Raw genomic sequence first — 17,518 nt, 5'->3', positions numbered from 1 at the left:
GAGACTGAGAGTCTCTCCAGCTAATCAACCAGGACAAAAAGGGTATCAATGCTTGGGCAGAGAAATCTATAGAATTCATGTTTAATGAGTATTAAATAAATCATGCCCTTTTATAGAAATACAACAAGAACAGCTAAAGAAAAATACTCACGATTGAAAAACTAGCTCTCAATGTCACCTAAGAAGAAATGCAGCTCCAAATGATGATCCAAATGATGCTTGAGGATAAAGTACCAAATCTAACTTTAGAAAAGGAGTTAAGACCCTACCTAAAATGAGCACTATTCCACCTGCACTTAAGTTTAAAACATACCTGGGAGATAACAATGTAAATATTAAACTCCTTCAATTTATCAAGTGAAACTAACATTATGACCCTAAAAGTGAAACAGAAAAAATAAATAAATCACTCAATCAGTACCTGAAATGAACTTTAAAGCAGTAGGATTATGTAACAGTCTAGTTTCTCTATTCCATATCTGAATGCTTTTCTACCTAGAATGTCATGTAAGATTTAATATTTCAAAAGCCTTTTAATATTTCTAGAATAAACCCTAATGCATTCAGTGAATATTTGTAAAGTATTCTGCATACTTTGCCACACAGTTCTCAGGTTCTTTTTATTTTCTGCATGATTCAAAATAGAATAGGAAGCTAATTACTCCTATTTCCATTATTATAAAAATAACTGCTCTTAAGTATTCATTTGATTTACTTCTTTCTGTTTTAACTGCATTATGTGATAGGCTATGGAACTTGCCATTCCACAAATTTTTTAACATTATAGCTAATGCATTTACCATCACTATTGGTTAGACAACACTATTTCATTTAAGAATATAACATCTTCCTTCAAAGATTCCTTGAATATTTATTATACTTAGAAAGGATGCAGAAAGTGACTGGGATATCTATTTCCATAGAGAACCCAGGAGGTTATTCAAAAGACAGTTATGGCCAAGAATGGATGTTTCGGTATCAGCCTCACTTCCTTTTGCCTTTTCCTTGTCTTTCCTTTAAAAACCTCTGCTTGAGACTTCATTATCCACAGAATAAAGTAGTTTGGCCTCCAAGGCCTTCAACAATCTGGCCAACCTACTCTTCAGTACTTCTTTCCCAAGCTGCTCCAAGTGAGCACCGTGCTCAGGACTTTGTGCTTGTCTGCCTGTGTCTTACTGAAGCCATCCTAACTACCCTATCAGTCATCCCAGCTAGACATGATTTTTCATAGTGCTTTTTTGTCGTGTTCCTTCTTTCTAAGCAGTTAATTTTTCATAAGTTATTTTTCCTGACATCCAAATTGGACTATAAATTCTTAAGAGGGAACAGCCATACCTTATAAACTTTCGCTTCCCCAGAGAGCACAGAATAGTCTAGGTAGTCAATAAATATTTACCATATTTCAAGAATCAGAAGTTTTAAATTCTGTCCCTAAATATAATAACTGAATTTGACAATGATTTGATTTCTCTGCTTCAGTTTTCTTCTCTGTGACATAATGATGCCTGCTACCAATATTCTGAAATCTGGAAATGAAAAGTAACCCATTCCAAATGTGAAATATTAATTTGTTAATAAAGAAAAAAAGTGAACTGGTGATTTTATACTTTTCATAAATCTTTTTTCCCTTAAAAGTCCAATATCAACATGGAAAATTCAGAGAATTCCCAGCACTAAGGTAAAAATAGCACCAGACTAATTTATTAGAGCAACTTTTGAGAAAAGCTTTTAAGTCATACCTATAGATTGTCCTCTGGCTGTAAAACAGCTGTCTGACTCAGTAACGCTTGAGAATATACTGAGAAAGGGAACTTACTAATTTTCCTGTGGATATTTCCAGGTGTGGCTGTACAGCATTTCTGAGTCTCTGCAGTAGTTTTCCCCTTTGAGAGCTGAGAATTGAATGAGGTACAGCACATCAACAGCAGCTCAGAACCTCACTCATGGAACCCCTCATATTAAATGGGAAAAAAAAATAAGAAGGTTGGGGAACAAAAATTAAATCAGAAATCAAAACAAATAGCAGTATTACAGAAACATCTTCCCCCGCCCCCCTCCAAAAAAAAAGAGCTAACAAAAGATGAGAAGTCGCCAAGTAAACAATTATCAAGGCACAAAGAAAAAAAATCTCAGTACTGGTCATCTGTCTCCCATGCTGATCTAAAAGGGGATGTGTCCCTAGGGGAATTCTTGTAGGGTCTACTCTGGCTGCCTGCAGAATTCCTGGGCAAGAAGGCACTAACTTTTACAGTAGTTACGAAGGCAAAGTGAAGTTGCTGCCTCCACTTCACAGTGCACAGGCCCATGGCGTGCAAAAAGCCTGCCTTGTGGAACTTATTAGAGGTCTGCTTTTAAAGGACCCAAAGCATGTCTCACCAGAGTTAGGAAATACCAGGCTCAGTTTCAGGACATGACAGTTCTGTCTCAGGAGAATTACTGGAGATGATGTTAAAAACAGAACCTCGTACCCTTAGGGAAAAAAGGGGACAAAGTGGTGTTGGTACAGTTGTTATTTGGCCTCACAGTGGTTATAACAGTGAAAATCAATGTACCAATCCTAATAATAATGCTCTTCTTAGAACACCTTCATTCCTTTTTCAGTTAGCAATGATATTTAATCAAAGTTCTTTTTTTTTACTTTGAACTAGAACATTCACCTGGATTAAGAATTAGAAGACCCAGCTTCAAGACCTGGTTCTACCTTTTTAATTTTGAATTCTGAGGCAAATCACAAACTGAGTGAAGATCTTCTCATCTGTAAAAATGAGACCATACCTATTCTAAGTACCTCACAAAGGAAAGGAGGTTTAAAAAGATTATGAATTTGAAAGAGTTATGAGCTGTAAAGACAGACAATGATTAATGCAGACAAAGATTTTTATTGTAATGACATGGCCAGGATGATTCTACTTGCCTTAAATAGAATGTAGAGTATATATAAAAAAATCCCAAAACCATAGATTGGAATAATCTGCCCCATCAATCCTCTTCCACTATTGACTCCTCCAGTGCCTGCACCTGTTCCTTTGGCCTTTGCAAAAGCCTCTGCAAGGTGAGACCTCTGGAAACGAGCCCCAGGGGTCTGGCCATCTGAGGGTGCCTGATGATGATGCATCATGGGTGGGAATCGACCGAAGTTTCCTGAAAAAATAATAAATTATTCAGTTTTTATTTACTTTACTATTTTAAATATCAATATTAAAATAGCTCATGCATTAAGGTTATAAGTAACAGATGCCAACTCAAGCAAGTTTAAGAAAAAACAGAACTTGATTATAAAGCTATAGGAAGTATTATACAAAATCTAAATATGAATGTGGCAATGTCTGACTGATCAAGTCCATTCTTCTTTTCTTTCTGGATCCACAGATAATACAACTTCAGTCTCCCATACAGGTAAATATGGCCGTTTGAGCTTAGCAAAAGGAATTTAAGTGATATGTATTAGTTCCAATCCTGGCCTATAAAACCTCCCAATTATTAAACTGCAGGTTCATTTCCCTTCTTTAGGCTGGATGCTGACACCCAGAGAAACCTTGGAAGCCATGTGAAAAAGACGGCAGAGCCTCCATCAGCCTGTGTTCCTGAATAATTTTGTGGGGAAAAGCCTTCCACCACTGCCACCCCACAACTTAGAATCATCTAGAACTGTTTATGTGGATAAGAAATAAATTTCTATTGTATTAGGGCGATTATACACTTCAGGGTCTGTTACAGCACTTACCTAACACAGGTAGTAAATGCAATCTGTTCTCAGAAGAGAATAGAACCAGAAACTGGAAAGCCATCAGGAACCAGGACAGCTATTCTCTCATTCTATCTCAATTCCTCTCCCTCTCTTTTGTACCATAAGGCATTTTTCTTTGTTTCTCTGTGTACAGCTTCTTCATTCTTCTCTCTCTGCAGACCATTTCTTAAAGCTTCTTTGTGTACATGGTGGATGACAGCCACCCCCAAACCCCTCAATCTGCATGTCCTTCAAGAGATTAGCAGAGACTGTTCATGTTCTTTAGTCCTAATTCCAAATCTTGGAGGAAGATTTTGAGTACTCAGCTTGGAGAGATATGCCTCCCTTTTCCATTGGCTATGCCTGGGCATGTAGTTCAAACAGGGTCATAGAGGGCCAACCCTGTGAGTGGAAGAACAGGGCTTAGAGAAAGTGGGGGAAGGGCTTTAATTTTCTTGCCTTTTTTCCTTCCTCTGGAGCAGAGAAACATTAATACTAACTGCCAAACCTCCTGAGAGCCATAGGTAAGAAAGAAAGGAAAGACACTTCTTCGAAAGACTCTCTGTGCACAGCCTCATATCATAAAACCCCTGGGAAGTAACATTATATAGCAGAAAGGACTAGAGAGCAAAACGACTTCATAAAAAGACTCTAAAACTACAAACCATAATGTGAAAATTTTTTTGGATTTTACTTCAACAATATTATGGATTATTGTTAAATAAAGAACACCATGAACAGAGTTAAGATGGATAATAGATGAATAAAAGACACTTGAAACATCTAAAACTGACAAGGGTTTAAATATCTAGTATATACAAGGAATTCCTACAATTCAATAAGAACATCACAGACAACCCAACAAAAAATGGTCAAAAGCAATGAGTAGGGAACTCACAAAAGAGGAATCTTGAATGGGTAACAAGTATATATAAAGATGATCAAATTCCAAGTAATCCAGTAAGCAAAATACAAATTAAAACAATGAGATAACACTCTATACCTATTAGGTGTAATTAGAAGGGCAAAAAATGAGAATTGTGGATAAGAGCAAGGATTGGCAAGGATGTTGGGAAGCAATAACTCTCATGCATTATGGGTAAGAGTATAAACTGATACAGCCCTTATACAAAGTAATCTGGCTGTACTCTATGATCCAATGATTATAGTGTATAAATTTCAGAGAATTCTCAAATAGGCTATTTATATCCTATTTACAGCATTTATAGCTCTGTGTGAGAATGTTAGCTGTAGTGGTGTAGCACAGAGCTTGAGGTAACTTTGATTGCCATAACTGGAAGAATGAAAAAGCAAAATGGAGTAGATAGAAATATGGAATTCTATAGAGCTTTCAGAAATCACACTTTAGACATACCTACAGTAACAATACATCTTTAAAAACAGCATTTAGTTAAAAAATAGACAAATACCATTATGTACATTGAAGATACGCACGTAACTACAAAATATCTTTCAAGCAAATATGTAGGTATAAGACATACAACAAACATGTTAGAGTGGATACATATGAGCAAGGAAGGGAATGGGCATATGGAAAAGGGATAATGGGTTAAAAGTAAAGAACAGGAAACTTGCAAGATAAGGTTAAAAATGTGCTATGAACTAAGGAATATATATCAACTATCTGTTCCTGAAGACAGACAGAAGGCAGGTGGACAAGCAGGGAGTTAAGACAGCTAGCCACTGGGGTGGAAGCTGCCTTCTGCCTTGCATCCTTCCTCAGCCTTAATCCCCACCCCAATCATCCTCTTTTCCTTCTCAGTATTGACTGGATGACATGGCAATTATGTGAAGAAATGCTTCTTTTTAAGAGCGGGTCAGCAACAAAAGTACAGCTTCAGAAAGCAGAAAGAGGGAACCAGGTCACCACCCCTTATTCTGGATGCTATTGACTATGTCAATTTTAAATTGTCAAGAACAGGCTTTAAAGCTATTACGCACCTTTGAAAACTTCCTAGCCAGCATCTAGGAAGATAACCTTAGTCTTGAGAGAATCTGATGTATCAGCTGGCTAATATTCAATATTTTTATTAATTTTTATATTAATGTATCATTAAAGTTCATTTTATGATACTGAAAATACTGCCATCAAAACCTGCCATAAAACAAAAAATTGAAGATTAAAACCAGTTAATGACATAAAAGACATTACTTTGAATTTCTAAAATTGAAGAATGATGATGATGCTAAACATTATACATCTTCCCCTCCCCCAAACTTTATCTGTCAGTCAGGAAGATTCATTGGACACTTATTAAATTAAGGACTCTGTGCTACAGGTAGGAAAGGGAACCATAAACAAAATATAAACACACAGAATAATACTTATCAGTAATAGTATATGAAAAAAAGAAAAAGAAAGAAAGAAAGAGAAAAGAAAAAAGAAAAGAAAGATAAAGGGGGAAGGGGGGCAAGTTATCATGAATCTTATTACCAGACAAACTAAATTCTGTAGGAATGTGAGAGTGAGAGAAAGAGAGAGAGAGAGAGAGAGAGAGAGAGAGAGAGAAGGGAAGGAGCACATGCGTGCACAAGAGAGAAGAGGGAAGGGGAGGTGAGGACTCCCTATCACTGGAGTCCTTTATAAGCAGAATGAAATTCAAATAGAGAGATATTAGTTATATTTAATTATTAAAATTTCACTTAGTATATCATTTAAGCTTGACTAAAAACTTAATGGATTTTACAGAGTAAAGTTCTACTTTCTCTTTTTAATAACCATCCCTGTTGCTTAACAAAAAAGCAAAAGCAAAAAAAAAAAAAAACAGCCTCTAGCACTGTTAGCAAAAGAAATTTCTGAAAGCAACATTATACCATCTATAGCATTTCATTCTTAGAACAAATAAATCAGTAAAGAACTGTATGTTTTTGTAATTCTGGCCAGTTCCTTAAGTTATGGTAGCTTCTCCCTATACTCTGAAGAAATTATAGAGGCCATATTTAATTCAGCAACACTTAAAGTAGAGGCCAAGAAAACAGCTCTTTTTTTCCTCAACAGTCTCCTCCAAGTACCCCATCTTGTTACATTCCTCTTCTACCAAACACCACTTTGCTGCCCAGTGCTTTGATGTTTTCTGCTGATCTTTTCTTCAACTTTACCAACCTCCCATTCCCAGTTTATCCTATATGTTACTAAAAGAGAACTATGTAGCTCAATTGTTTAGCACAGAGCCTGGTCCATATACTCAATACATATTAACTATTACTTTTTCTTATTAGAGTAATCTTTCTAAGCATCATTCTACTTGTTCTTGCCATTTCACTCATCAAAAGCTTCGAATGGTTCCTACTGATAACAAGAGGACAGCAAAGTAAAGTAGAATGAGTACCATTTATTCATCGAAGTGATTGCTTTAGACCCTGGCTGTGCTTCCAACTACTTAAATGGAAGTTAAATGAACCTTTCTGGGGCTCAACTTCCTCATTTGCAAAATGAGGAATAATTTAGGAAAAAGTATAATGATGTCTATCTTTCAGGATGGTTACAAGATTATGAATTAAATAACATAGAAAGCACCTGAGAAACAGCAGATATTTAACAACGTCTAGTTTCCTCTCCCTAAAATTGAACTCCTGACAAGGTGAATTCCATAATCTAGTCCAAAAATATCTCATCACGCCTTTTCCCATCACATACTTCTAATTCAGCCAAACTAGACTTCTCACTAGGTTTGCAACCTGACTTTTGCCTTTTTGCCTCTAAGAAGAGGCTTAATCAGATTCCTTTGCTTTTCTCTCCAATCCACATATCTAAATTCAGCACACACTGTAGCCTATGTGTGCTGGATGGTGGCCCCCAAGACATATTCACATCCTAATCCCCAGTTCTTGTGAATGCTAACTTATTTGAAAAAGAATCTTTAGAGATGCAATTAAGGATCTGGAAATGATAGGACTATCCTGTATTGTGTGGGTGGCCCAAAACCAATGACAGTGTTCTTATAAAGGACAGACCAAGGAAGAAACAGAAAGAAGATATAGATATACAGAAGAGCAAGACACACAGAAGAGAGGGGCAGTGTGACCACAGAGGCAGACACTGAAGTGAGGTGGGCACAAATCAAGGAATGTCGACAGCCATCTGAAGTCGGAAAAGGCAAAGAAGGGACTCTCCTGGAGCTTCCACAGGGAATGCGGCCCTGCCAAGATCTTTATTTTGTACTTCTGACCTCCAGAACCATGAAAGAATAAATTTTTTTGTTTTAAGACACCTAGTTTGGAGTAATTTGTTAACAGCAGACACAGAAAACAAATACAGCCCCCATTCACAAAGCATTTTCTCATGCCACCCCCATGCCCTACAACACACCACTTTTCTTACATTTATCACACTTGGCCTTATTCAAAAGTTGTATTTTTGTACCTTATCTCTACCACCAAATGAACTGAGCAATAACCAGTTAACATCTTCCACTAACTACTACTTCTACCCAAATTTACTTGGTGCTGATTGAAACCTACAAATCACATCCAGGAAAGAGTAAAACAGTGTTACTATGAGTTGGCCTGGCATGCACAGGTAGGTCTTGGTGTTCTCTTGTTAAACATAAACTATTTCAGAACATTAATATCAGACAAAGCCACTCTGTAACCATGATAGATCAAGATAAAAAATAAGACAACTCTGTAATAATGTCTTAACAGACAAAACAGGAACACTATCCAAGCTATAAAATACCAAACAGCCCCTTCTCCTGGCTACTATGAGTGACTGTTGCTTCTTTCTTAATTACACGTTAGCATCATTCTAGTCTGCCCTGCATTTAGAAAAACTATCATTTCTCCCATTTCCTGACAGCATCCAGTCCAAAATTAAGACTCAAATCGTGTTCTGCCAAATCATCTAAAACAGGGTTAAAATCTGTAATAAAGCTTTCCTAATACTGTCTTACTGAGTTGTCCCACAGTTTCCCAACGTGTGTATTCTCCATTTCTGCATAAGTAATAAACCCAACTTGTTCAATTACAGATATGTTACTGGTGGTCTTTGGCTGGAAGACAAACTAAGAATTTCTTGAATAAAGGTCCGGTGTTTTATTTATGCTTAGTTCTCTCACAGGACACTCTCTGAGCCTTGCATGTTAGATTCTGTTGAACTGATCTAGATGAATTACACTGTGCCTCTGGGCCTCTGCTGGAACCTCAAGACACTTCCCAGTCACTAGCAGCAATATTTGTTTTCACTTCATTATCCTGCCAGTTTTCAATTTCATGGTTTCTAGACTAGCAAATGGCAATCAAGATGACTGAACAAGGTGCTCCATGCCCACCAATGTGCTCCACACCAACTAACCTATAAGTTCCTAAAGTTGAAGATGTACCCAATTTACATGCATTCACAGTTCTCAAATTGTTTCCTATTGTTTTTCACAATATATGACTAGGAAAGTGATCAAGATCAAAATAATTTCCTAAAATCCCTTCCCTTTGAACACTCTTCAGAATAGATATGTTTCCTTAGGAAAAGGAAAATATGAGGAACCAAAATAATACATTTGTCTTCATGCATTTATATACAAACACATAAAGAGTTAACTTAAGATAAGAGAATTATTTATGTATGTGTTTCTATATGTATGCATATTATATGTGTTTGTTGTATTTTCAAGTCTCAGAGAGATCAAGACTCAGTGGAACTGGACTCACCTGAGGAGAATATGGTAGCAAAAGAGTCTTAGCTATTCCAGAGGAACAGGCTGTTGGGGAGGAACTAGTAAGGAACCCTCTCTATAAGCAATATAGTGAGAAGTTCACTGGAAAACATCGGCAGGATCAACAGGACAGCTGCCTACTAATGGCATTATTGTGGGGGTATCACAGGCTCCCAGCTAAGTGGAGGTATTAGGACTCTCCTGAAGCAGGCCTCAATTCCAAAAAGCAGCAACATTCTGTCATTTTGGAGGGCTTCAATTACTGTGGCATCTGTTCAGAGTCTTATTCGGCTAACATAAAAACAATTCATTAAGAATGAAGCCAATAGTCAAATATAATTAATAAGAAAATGTCGGACTTAATTGTGGTTTCCCTACACATGGCTCTTCTGTCCTTCTATTGGAACCTATAATTAATACTAGAGTTGGTAGGTGTATGTCTAAGTGACTTAAATCTTTGGGCTGTCCATGTGCCAGCTGGGCCCTGAATCTCAATGGAGTTTCAACACCTACTCTCCAGTTCATTAGTCTCACCCAGGACAACTAACATTGAGGTGATGATGGACAACTACCATACCAAGGAACCAAGAGTCTACAACTGCAAACAAAAGAGTCCCATCCATAGGCCCTATGAGATGACAGTACCCTCTCAATTAGAGGGGGAGTGGACATCACCATCCCAGAATCCTCAGGATTAAAGAATGAACTATGGGTGGCGGACTTTGGTCCAGTGGTTAGGGCGTCCGTCTACCATATGGGAGGTCCACAGTTCAAACCCCAGGCCTCCTTGACCCGTGTGGAACTGGCCCATGCACAGTGCTGATGCGCACAAGGAGTGCCCTGCCACGCAGGGGTGTCCCCGCACAGGGGAGCCCCACACACAAGGAGTGCGCCCCATAAGGAGAGCCACCCAGAGCAAAAGAAAGTGTAGCCTGCCCAGGAATGGTGCCGTCCACCTGGAGAGCTGACACAAGATGACGCAACAAAAAAGAAACACAGATTCCTGTGCCGCTGACAACAACAGAAGCAGACAAAGAAGACATAGCAAATAGACACAGAGAACAGACAACCGGGGTGGGGGCGGGGAGAGAAGTAAATAAATTAAAAAAAAAAAAAAAGGAATTAACTATGGACTAAAGTGGACTTACTAATATTCTACTATAGACTTATTGTGACTCTAGCAATGGAAGAAATCGTATCACTGATATGGAGGCAGTGGCCACTGGAGGTTCTGAGGGTAAGGAGAAGGAAAAACAGGTATAATATGGGGGCATTTTCAGGACTTGGGAATTGTCCTGGATAACACTGCAACGACAGATGCAGGCCATTATATAAATTGCCATACGCTACAGAATTGGGTGGGAAAGAGTGTAAACTACAATGTAAACTTTAATCCACGCTTAGCGGCAATGCTCCAAAATGTGTTCATCAATTGTAATAAATGTACCTCACTATGAGGGATGACTGTTAAGGTGGGAAAATGTGGGAGGTATGGGGAGTGGAGCATATGGGAATCCATATCAGAAATATGTGATATTTGTATAATCTAAGTATCTTTAAAAAATAAAAAGTAAAACATATTTGGGGGAGGGGACACACAAACAATTCATGAAGTTTTTATTTTTAGAGATTTGTAGGTTTACAGAAAAATCATGCAGAAAATACAGAGTTCCCATATATCGCCCCCACACTCAGTTTTTCCTATTGTTTTTTTTTTATTATTTTTGAAAAGAATTACAACTAATGTATAGGATGATAGTTAACAGTAACTGCAATATTTCTGCAACAATGGCAAAGAAGATATATCCAATTCTAAGAGACAAGAATGGGGGGGTGGTCTAAGGGTATATGGGATTTTTCCTTTTGGAATAATAAAAATGTTCTAAAATTAACTGAGGTGATGACAGTACAATTCTGTGATGAAAATGAAAACCACTGAGTGCACACACTGAATGGACTGTACAAAGCTTGGAGCTGTAGAATGCAGGGATTCCAGTACTGGAAAAGGAAATGTGGTTAACAGAACAAAAATGAGAACATTCTCTCATGACCTATGACAAGTATATAATATTAATACAAGGTATTAATAATCAGGTGGGTTGGGGGAAAATACACCAAATATAAGATATGGGCTATAGTTAGTAAAAATTTGATGAGGCTCTTTCATAGTTTGTAACAAGTGTTTCACAACAATGCAAGGTATTAGTGGTAGGGTGACATATGGGAGCCCTGTATGACAATATAATTGTTTTTTAAGTTCACAACTTTTACTATACACTTATTGTTTATCTGTGTTTAGGCATGAATAATTCAATAAAATTTTATTCAAAAAAATGAAGTTCTGATACATGCTACAATATGGATGGATCTTGAATATAGATAATAAAAATGTTTTAAAACTTAAAGCAAAGATATGGCTCATTTTTCTTAGAATCCACAGAGTTTCTGTGGGGATATAAATATTTGTTAAAAGATGATCTTAACAGCTATCATGTGGAAAAGGGACCATGTTTGATTCACACTCCCCAGTGAGCAGAAATGTAAGCTACAGTGACACATATTTTGAGAATTTTTAAATTATTGGGGCTCTCCCTTTCTTCTAAGCAGGGATTTCTGGGTTCTGTGCATCTTCTAAAATGATCCTCAAATATCGAGTATATGCATAAAGAAAATACTCATTTTTACAGGGAGAAAATTCATACCTTTCCTCATATTCTCAATGAGATATTTTAACCCAAAAATGATTAGGATTCACTGCTTTAAAAATGTCCATGTACCATGGCAGCAATTTAAATTAGCATACTTCAGCTACTAGAATATATCATTCAAGGTAGGTTTTTGCCTAGCTTATATTAGTTAAGTAACTTGCAATACAAGTGGAGAATTCACAATGATATCAGTACCTTCAAAATCTTAAATTCATCCTTTCAAAAGTATTTATTGACTATATATCAAATGTTATGTGCTGGATATAGTGGTAAACAAGACAAAGCCCCTGCCCTTGTGGGGCTTACAGTCTAGAAGATGGAGACAGAAAATATACAAATAAACAAATAAGAAAAATCCATACAATGCCTGAAATAGAGAAAATAAAACAACATGACTGACTCTGGAATGAGGGTAGTAAAAAGAGGGTTATTTTAGCTCGGGACATCAGAGAAAGTCTTTCAGAGGAGGTTACATTTGAACTGAGACTTGAATAATAAGAAGGAAGCTAAGGAAAGAGCACTTAGGGAATAAACAGAACAGAAAGTGAAAAAACCAAGATCAGAATATTTAATACAAGCAATTGAGCTCTCATTGAAAAGAGTCATGTCTAATCTCTACTCTTTACTCTCTAAAATATTTTTTAAAAAGTGTGTCTCCCACTCACATTCAATACTATTTGTTCAGGAGAAGTCCGTATAATGGGAATTCAACTCAGCAAAAATTGTTTTAGAAGGATCCTCACTGCTTACAATCATCGTGAATTTACCCTTCTCCAAGGGAAACAATATTATTAGAAAAATGAGTAAAACCCTTGGAATATGTAATAATACAAAAAGGAAAAAAAAAAAAATAAGATCCAACATGTAAAAATGTCTTGAAAATCTCTTCCAGGTTGATATCTTTACAAGAACACAGACTATCAAGCAAATTCTGTAGTCAGTGTGTTTAGTCGGCTTTCAACCCCTGGAGTTTGATGCTTTACATTTACGGTGTTTATAGTTTATGTTGCACAAGAGGGTGCATTCCAGCCAATGTGCACAAAGTGTAAGCAAGTGCATTACAGTTCCGAAGGAGCTGTCCAACAATCAACAGTTTCAAACATCAAAGGAGCTGTCCAACAATCAACAGCTTGAACATCACTGGAAACGTTCAGACACTGGTAAAACCCTGTCTCGAAGATGTTAGAGATAATTTACAGAAGAAATTACCAGCAGAACTTCATGACCTCTGTAGAACTATTGTAGTTCCTTCTCCCAGCCTCTGGCACCCATGCCTTTACAATAAATCATTCTGTAAAAACTACAGAATGCATTCAACAGTGGAAATTTTTAAATACCAGGTAACAAAGCCAATAACAAAGGATTAACAAAGAGATACTTGTTCAAGTAGGGCAATGTAATAATTTGCTTATCTCCGTCTCAGTAACTAAAATTTGAATAAACTTTCCAAGTAATATTTTAAAAGGCACACAAAAAGCCCAAAACACTGAGTGTCCTGCATCAAGTTGAAATAAAAACAACGGGTTAAAGTTAACAATTCCAATTCAAACTGACTTTATTTCATACAAAAGCAGGGCAGAAAGCACACAGAAACCCTTGGAGGAAAAGCCAACTGGGAGTCCTCCTGAATCAAAGCATCTGAAGAGATGGTGACTAGATGAGGTGAGCCAGGGAGGGGAAGGGAGAAGAAAGTTCGGAATAAGAGTCACATTGGTGTGTGCAGCACCCAGAGGGGTGCCCAGGCATGCAGGTCAGTATTCCTGGCCCCCCACTGAGGCAGAACTTCAGGAAAGACCCGATGCCCGGTGCACCTGAGCCACTGCCCGCTGGGGCTGGACATATCCCTAACGCCGTCTCGTTCGCCCTCTGTCGCCGGTTTGGCTATCTAGGCAAAGGGCAGAGACCCCCAGAGTCACCCCTGCCTGGAGCAGCGTTCCCCGTACTCCTTGCCGGGGCTCCGCCGCCACCTCGAGGTGACGCCGGCCGCCCGCTCTTACCTTCGGACGTCGGCGGCGACTCCTGACGCTTTCCCCGAGACAGGAAGGCCTTGGGCAGCAGCAGCGACACAGCCAGAATGAGTCCTGAGGCCAGAGCCACCCTCTGCACCGTGGAATACGCCATGGCGTCCAGCCGCCGCCACAGGGAACCTGCTGGAGCTGGAACCGGAACCGGAACCGCTATCGGCTTGCCGGCAGCCTCCGCCGACCAGACCGCGGGCTGCGTGGACGGCGCCGCGCGAGGGACAAGCTGCGCGAGGCGCGCGCCTGCAACCCCGCGGTCCAGACCTGACGTGTTCTTCCGGATTGGTTGCCCGTTCCAGCAAATGGAACCACCACCCTGCCTTTTACACGAACTAGAAAGTCCTTTCCCTCTCCACAACCATCTGTCACTGAGTCCTCTGCATTCTACCGTCTAAACATCTGAAAATCACACCCTTCTCTCCATCCCCATTTCCACCCCCGCATCACCACCCATCCCTAGACCCCCATCGTCAATTTACTGATTACCGCAATGAATTCACTGTCTTCCAGCTTCCACTCTTGCCCCTTTCATAGATTCTCCATCTAGGGCCAGAGGTGATCGTTCTAAAACGCAGGTCTAATTGTCTCTCTCTACTCCTTTTAACGTTTCGATAATTCCTCATTACCCTCAGAACAATGGTCAAACGCTTTTTCGTGACCATCAGGCCCTGCATGAACCGACTCTAAACAATGCTCCATCCAAACTGGATGATTTGCTAATTCTCTAGTATACTCCTTGTTTGTAGGACACCCAAAGGCTCTTACAGTATCTAATGAATAAGATGGATTTCATTATGGTACAGATAGGCATCTAAGCAAGAAAATACAGGAAATATTCTAGACTCTAACCCAGTCAGCTCAACTAGAAGGAGAGGAAATCAGGAAAAGCTCCTTGGAGAAACTGAAATTTGAGATAGTTTTTGAGGAATGTGTGACTTACTAGGCAGACAGATGGAAGGGGTTAGAAGGGTATTTCAGGAAAAGGAAGCAAAGAAAGCAATGGGATAAAAACTTGAAGTTTCCTGATATGTTCAGAAAACTATCAATAATTCATCATTATAAGGTAGGTGACTACACAAAGTGAAGAGACCACAAAGATAAGTAGGGGTTAGATTGCAAAAAGCTTAGATATGACTATTAGTTAATATGGCAGTTGAAACACAACTCATTTATCTCTGCTTTTTCCAGATATATCATGAAAATGAAAATATTAAAAGAATTAAAGTGTATAAACCACAAGACTAAACAGAATAAGAGTGAACATGACAGCAGGCAAGATATGTGAGATGCATAGCAACATTATTCACTAGAAATATAATGTCAGCCATTAATACTAAAATATTCTAGTAGTCACATTAAAAAGAAACAAGTAAAAATTAATTTTAATAATATATTTTATTTAACCCAATATATTCAAAACATTACCATTTCAATATGTTTAGCACTGATCACATTTCAAGAGCTCAATAGCCACATAGATAATGCAGATAAAGAACACAGATACCTAAGTGCCTACAGAGGGAAAAGCCTGTAAAAAAGCAAACTAATTTTTCCCTCCATGCCTGTTCAGTCCTATAAAGTCTCAAGAATTAGAGGAACAAGGTCCCCTTAAAGACACGTATGGCATGGGGCCGAATAAAGAAGGTTTGGTTGAAAGTTTGGCTAAGATGCAATGGATACCTCCAAACCTCTTTCCTCAATTCACACAGCCAGGTGGTTATCCCACTGGCATCACTCAGGCATCATCATCATTGGTACCATCAACATTACTAAAAATTTAGTGCTTACTATGTGCCAGGCATCTTACATATGATAACTTAATTGATCCTCCCAACAACTTTACAATTTAAACATTATTATTATATCCTCATTTTACAGATGAGAAAAACCATGGCACAGAAAACTTAGGTAACTTACCAGCAATAACACAGCAGAACTGGAAGCTATGATTTTAACCCAGGCATGCCTACTCCAGAACTTGCTCTCTTAACTACCAGTTTTATCCTCTGAAGGGACTGAATCAGAGAAACTCTGGACTCATGGACCACAGGAGCAGCTTAGGGAGGTGGTGACTGATGGGATATGACCTCTGACAATGCAGAGCAATCTGCAATAACTCCAGAACTCTGGCTTGGGTGACTGGGTAGATGAGTTCATATTTTAAAATTTTGAGAACAGGAAATAACTAGGTTTGTGAGAAAGGTGATAAATTCACATGTAGCCTGGTTGAGTTTGACATTTGTGAACTATCCATGTAGAGATAGACAGCTGGATTAGGTGGTTCTGAGCTCAAAAGAGATAGTTGGGCTGGAAACACATATGGAAGTCACCAGCCCTTTAATAGTATGTGAAGTCTGGGAGAAGATGACAGTAGCAAAAACACTCATGAAGGGAGTGGATGTGACTCAAGAAGTTGGGTGCTCACCTACCACGTGTAGGGGCCTGGGTTCAGTTCTTGGTGCCACCTGAAGAAGATGAGCAAGACAGAGAGCTGATGCCGTGATGAAACACAATGAGAGACACAACAAGCAGGGAGTGGAGGTGGCTCAAGTGATTCAGAGCCTCCCTCCCACATGGGAGATCCTGGGTTCAATTCCCGATACCTCCTAAAAAAGAGACGACAAGCACACAATGAACAGACACAGAGAGCAGACAGCAAGAACAAACAATAGGGGCGGGGAGCTGAGAAATAAATAAAAATAAATCTTTAAAAAAAAGGCCTCATGAAGAGTGATGAGAACACAATAGAAACCCAGGTTACACCTATATGTTGAAGTTACCAAATAAAAGGAAATGGGGAAATGGAGTGGAAAGGTAGACAGTGAGCCAGATGTTAAAATGTTGAATGTATGAGGAGTTACTGGAAGGTTGCAAGGTGACAGAAACCGAAGGAGGAATGAGCAGCCAGATGGCATGCTCTTCCAAGGAGCTTTATAAAGGAAGCTCCTTTTTAAAGAAAGAAGGGGGAAGATAAAATGTGAAAGCCACAGTGGTGTTGGACATCTACCCCTTCCCCAGGCTTTGAGGCTTTGCCAGGTCTGAGTTGAAGTCCTGGGAAAGCTCTACTTGCCCAATAAAGCATCTTCCCACTTTACTTCTCAGGTTTTGTCACCAAACAAACCTTTCACACTCCTGACTCAATCTCAGCCTCTGCTTCCCAAAGAATCTAAATTGCATAGGTAGCTTCTGTTTTCTCTAACGTTACAGGTTGAATTTTGTTCCCCAAAAGATATGATCAAGTCCTACCCCCGGTCCCATGAATGAGACCTTATTTGGAAATAGGGTCTTTGATGTGATATGATTAATTACAATGAGGCCCTAATCCAATGTGGCTGTTGTCCTTACAGGAAGGGAAGGGAGACCACAGACAGACAGAGGGAGAAGGCAAAG

General features: G+C 38.8%; 1 protein-coding gene across 5 annotated transcripts in view; it reads right to left on the bottom strand.

Moving 5' to 3' along the window:
• The window catches only part of RIC3 (RIC3 acetylcholine receptor chaperone), an 84,824-nt gene extending 69,990 nt beyond the window's left edge, over positions 1–14,834 (bottom strand). For 3 of the 5 annotated variants that reach the window (XM_004470271.5, XM_012529723.4, XM_023592226.3), the window contains exons 1-3: positions 14,105–14,375; positions 2,915–3,141; positions 1,817–1,892 (exon numbers count right to left, since the gene is read on the bottom strand). In XM_004470271.5, the coding sequence (XP_004470328.2) occupies positions 1,817–1,892; positions 2,915–3,141; positions 14,105–14,228 (427 nt within the window). In that variant the 5' untranslated portion in view covers positions 14,229–14,375. Of the gene's footprint in view, positions 1–1,816; positions 1,893–2,376; positions 2,469–2,914; positions 3,142–14,104 lie in introns of those variants that run through there. The other 2 variants (XM_004470272.5, XM_004470275.5) reach the window with 2 other exon arrangements.
• Positions 14,835–17,518: the final 2,684 nt, after the last annotated feature.

Source organism: Dasypus novemcinctus, chromosome 10 (genome assembly GCF_030445035.2).
Source record: "Dasypus novemcinctus isolate mDasNov1 chromosome 10, mDasNov1.1.hap2, whole genome shotgun sequence".
In the NCBI taxonomy this organism is placed as follows: domain Eukaryota; kingdom Metazoa; phylum Chordata; class Mammalia; order Cingulata; family Dasypodidae; genus Dasypus; species Dasypus novemcinctus.
The sequence above is the reverse complement of the archived record's forward strand: the minus strand, read 5'-3'. Positions and strand labels throughout refer to the sequence as shown.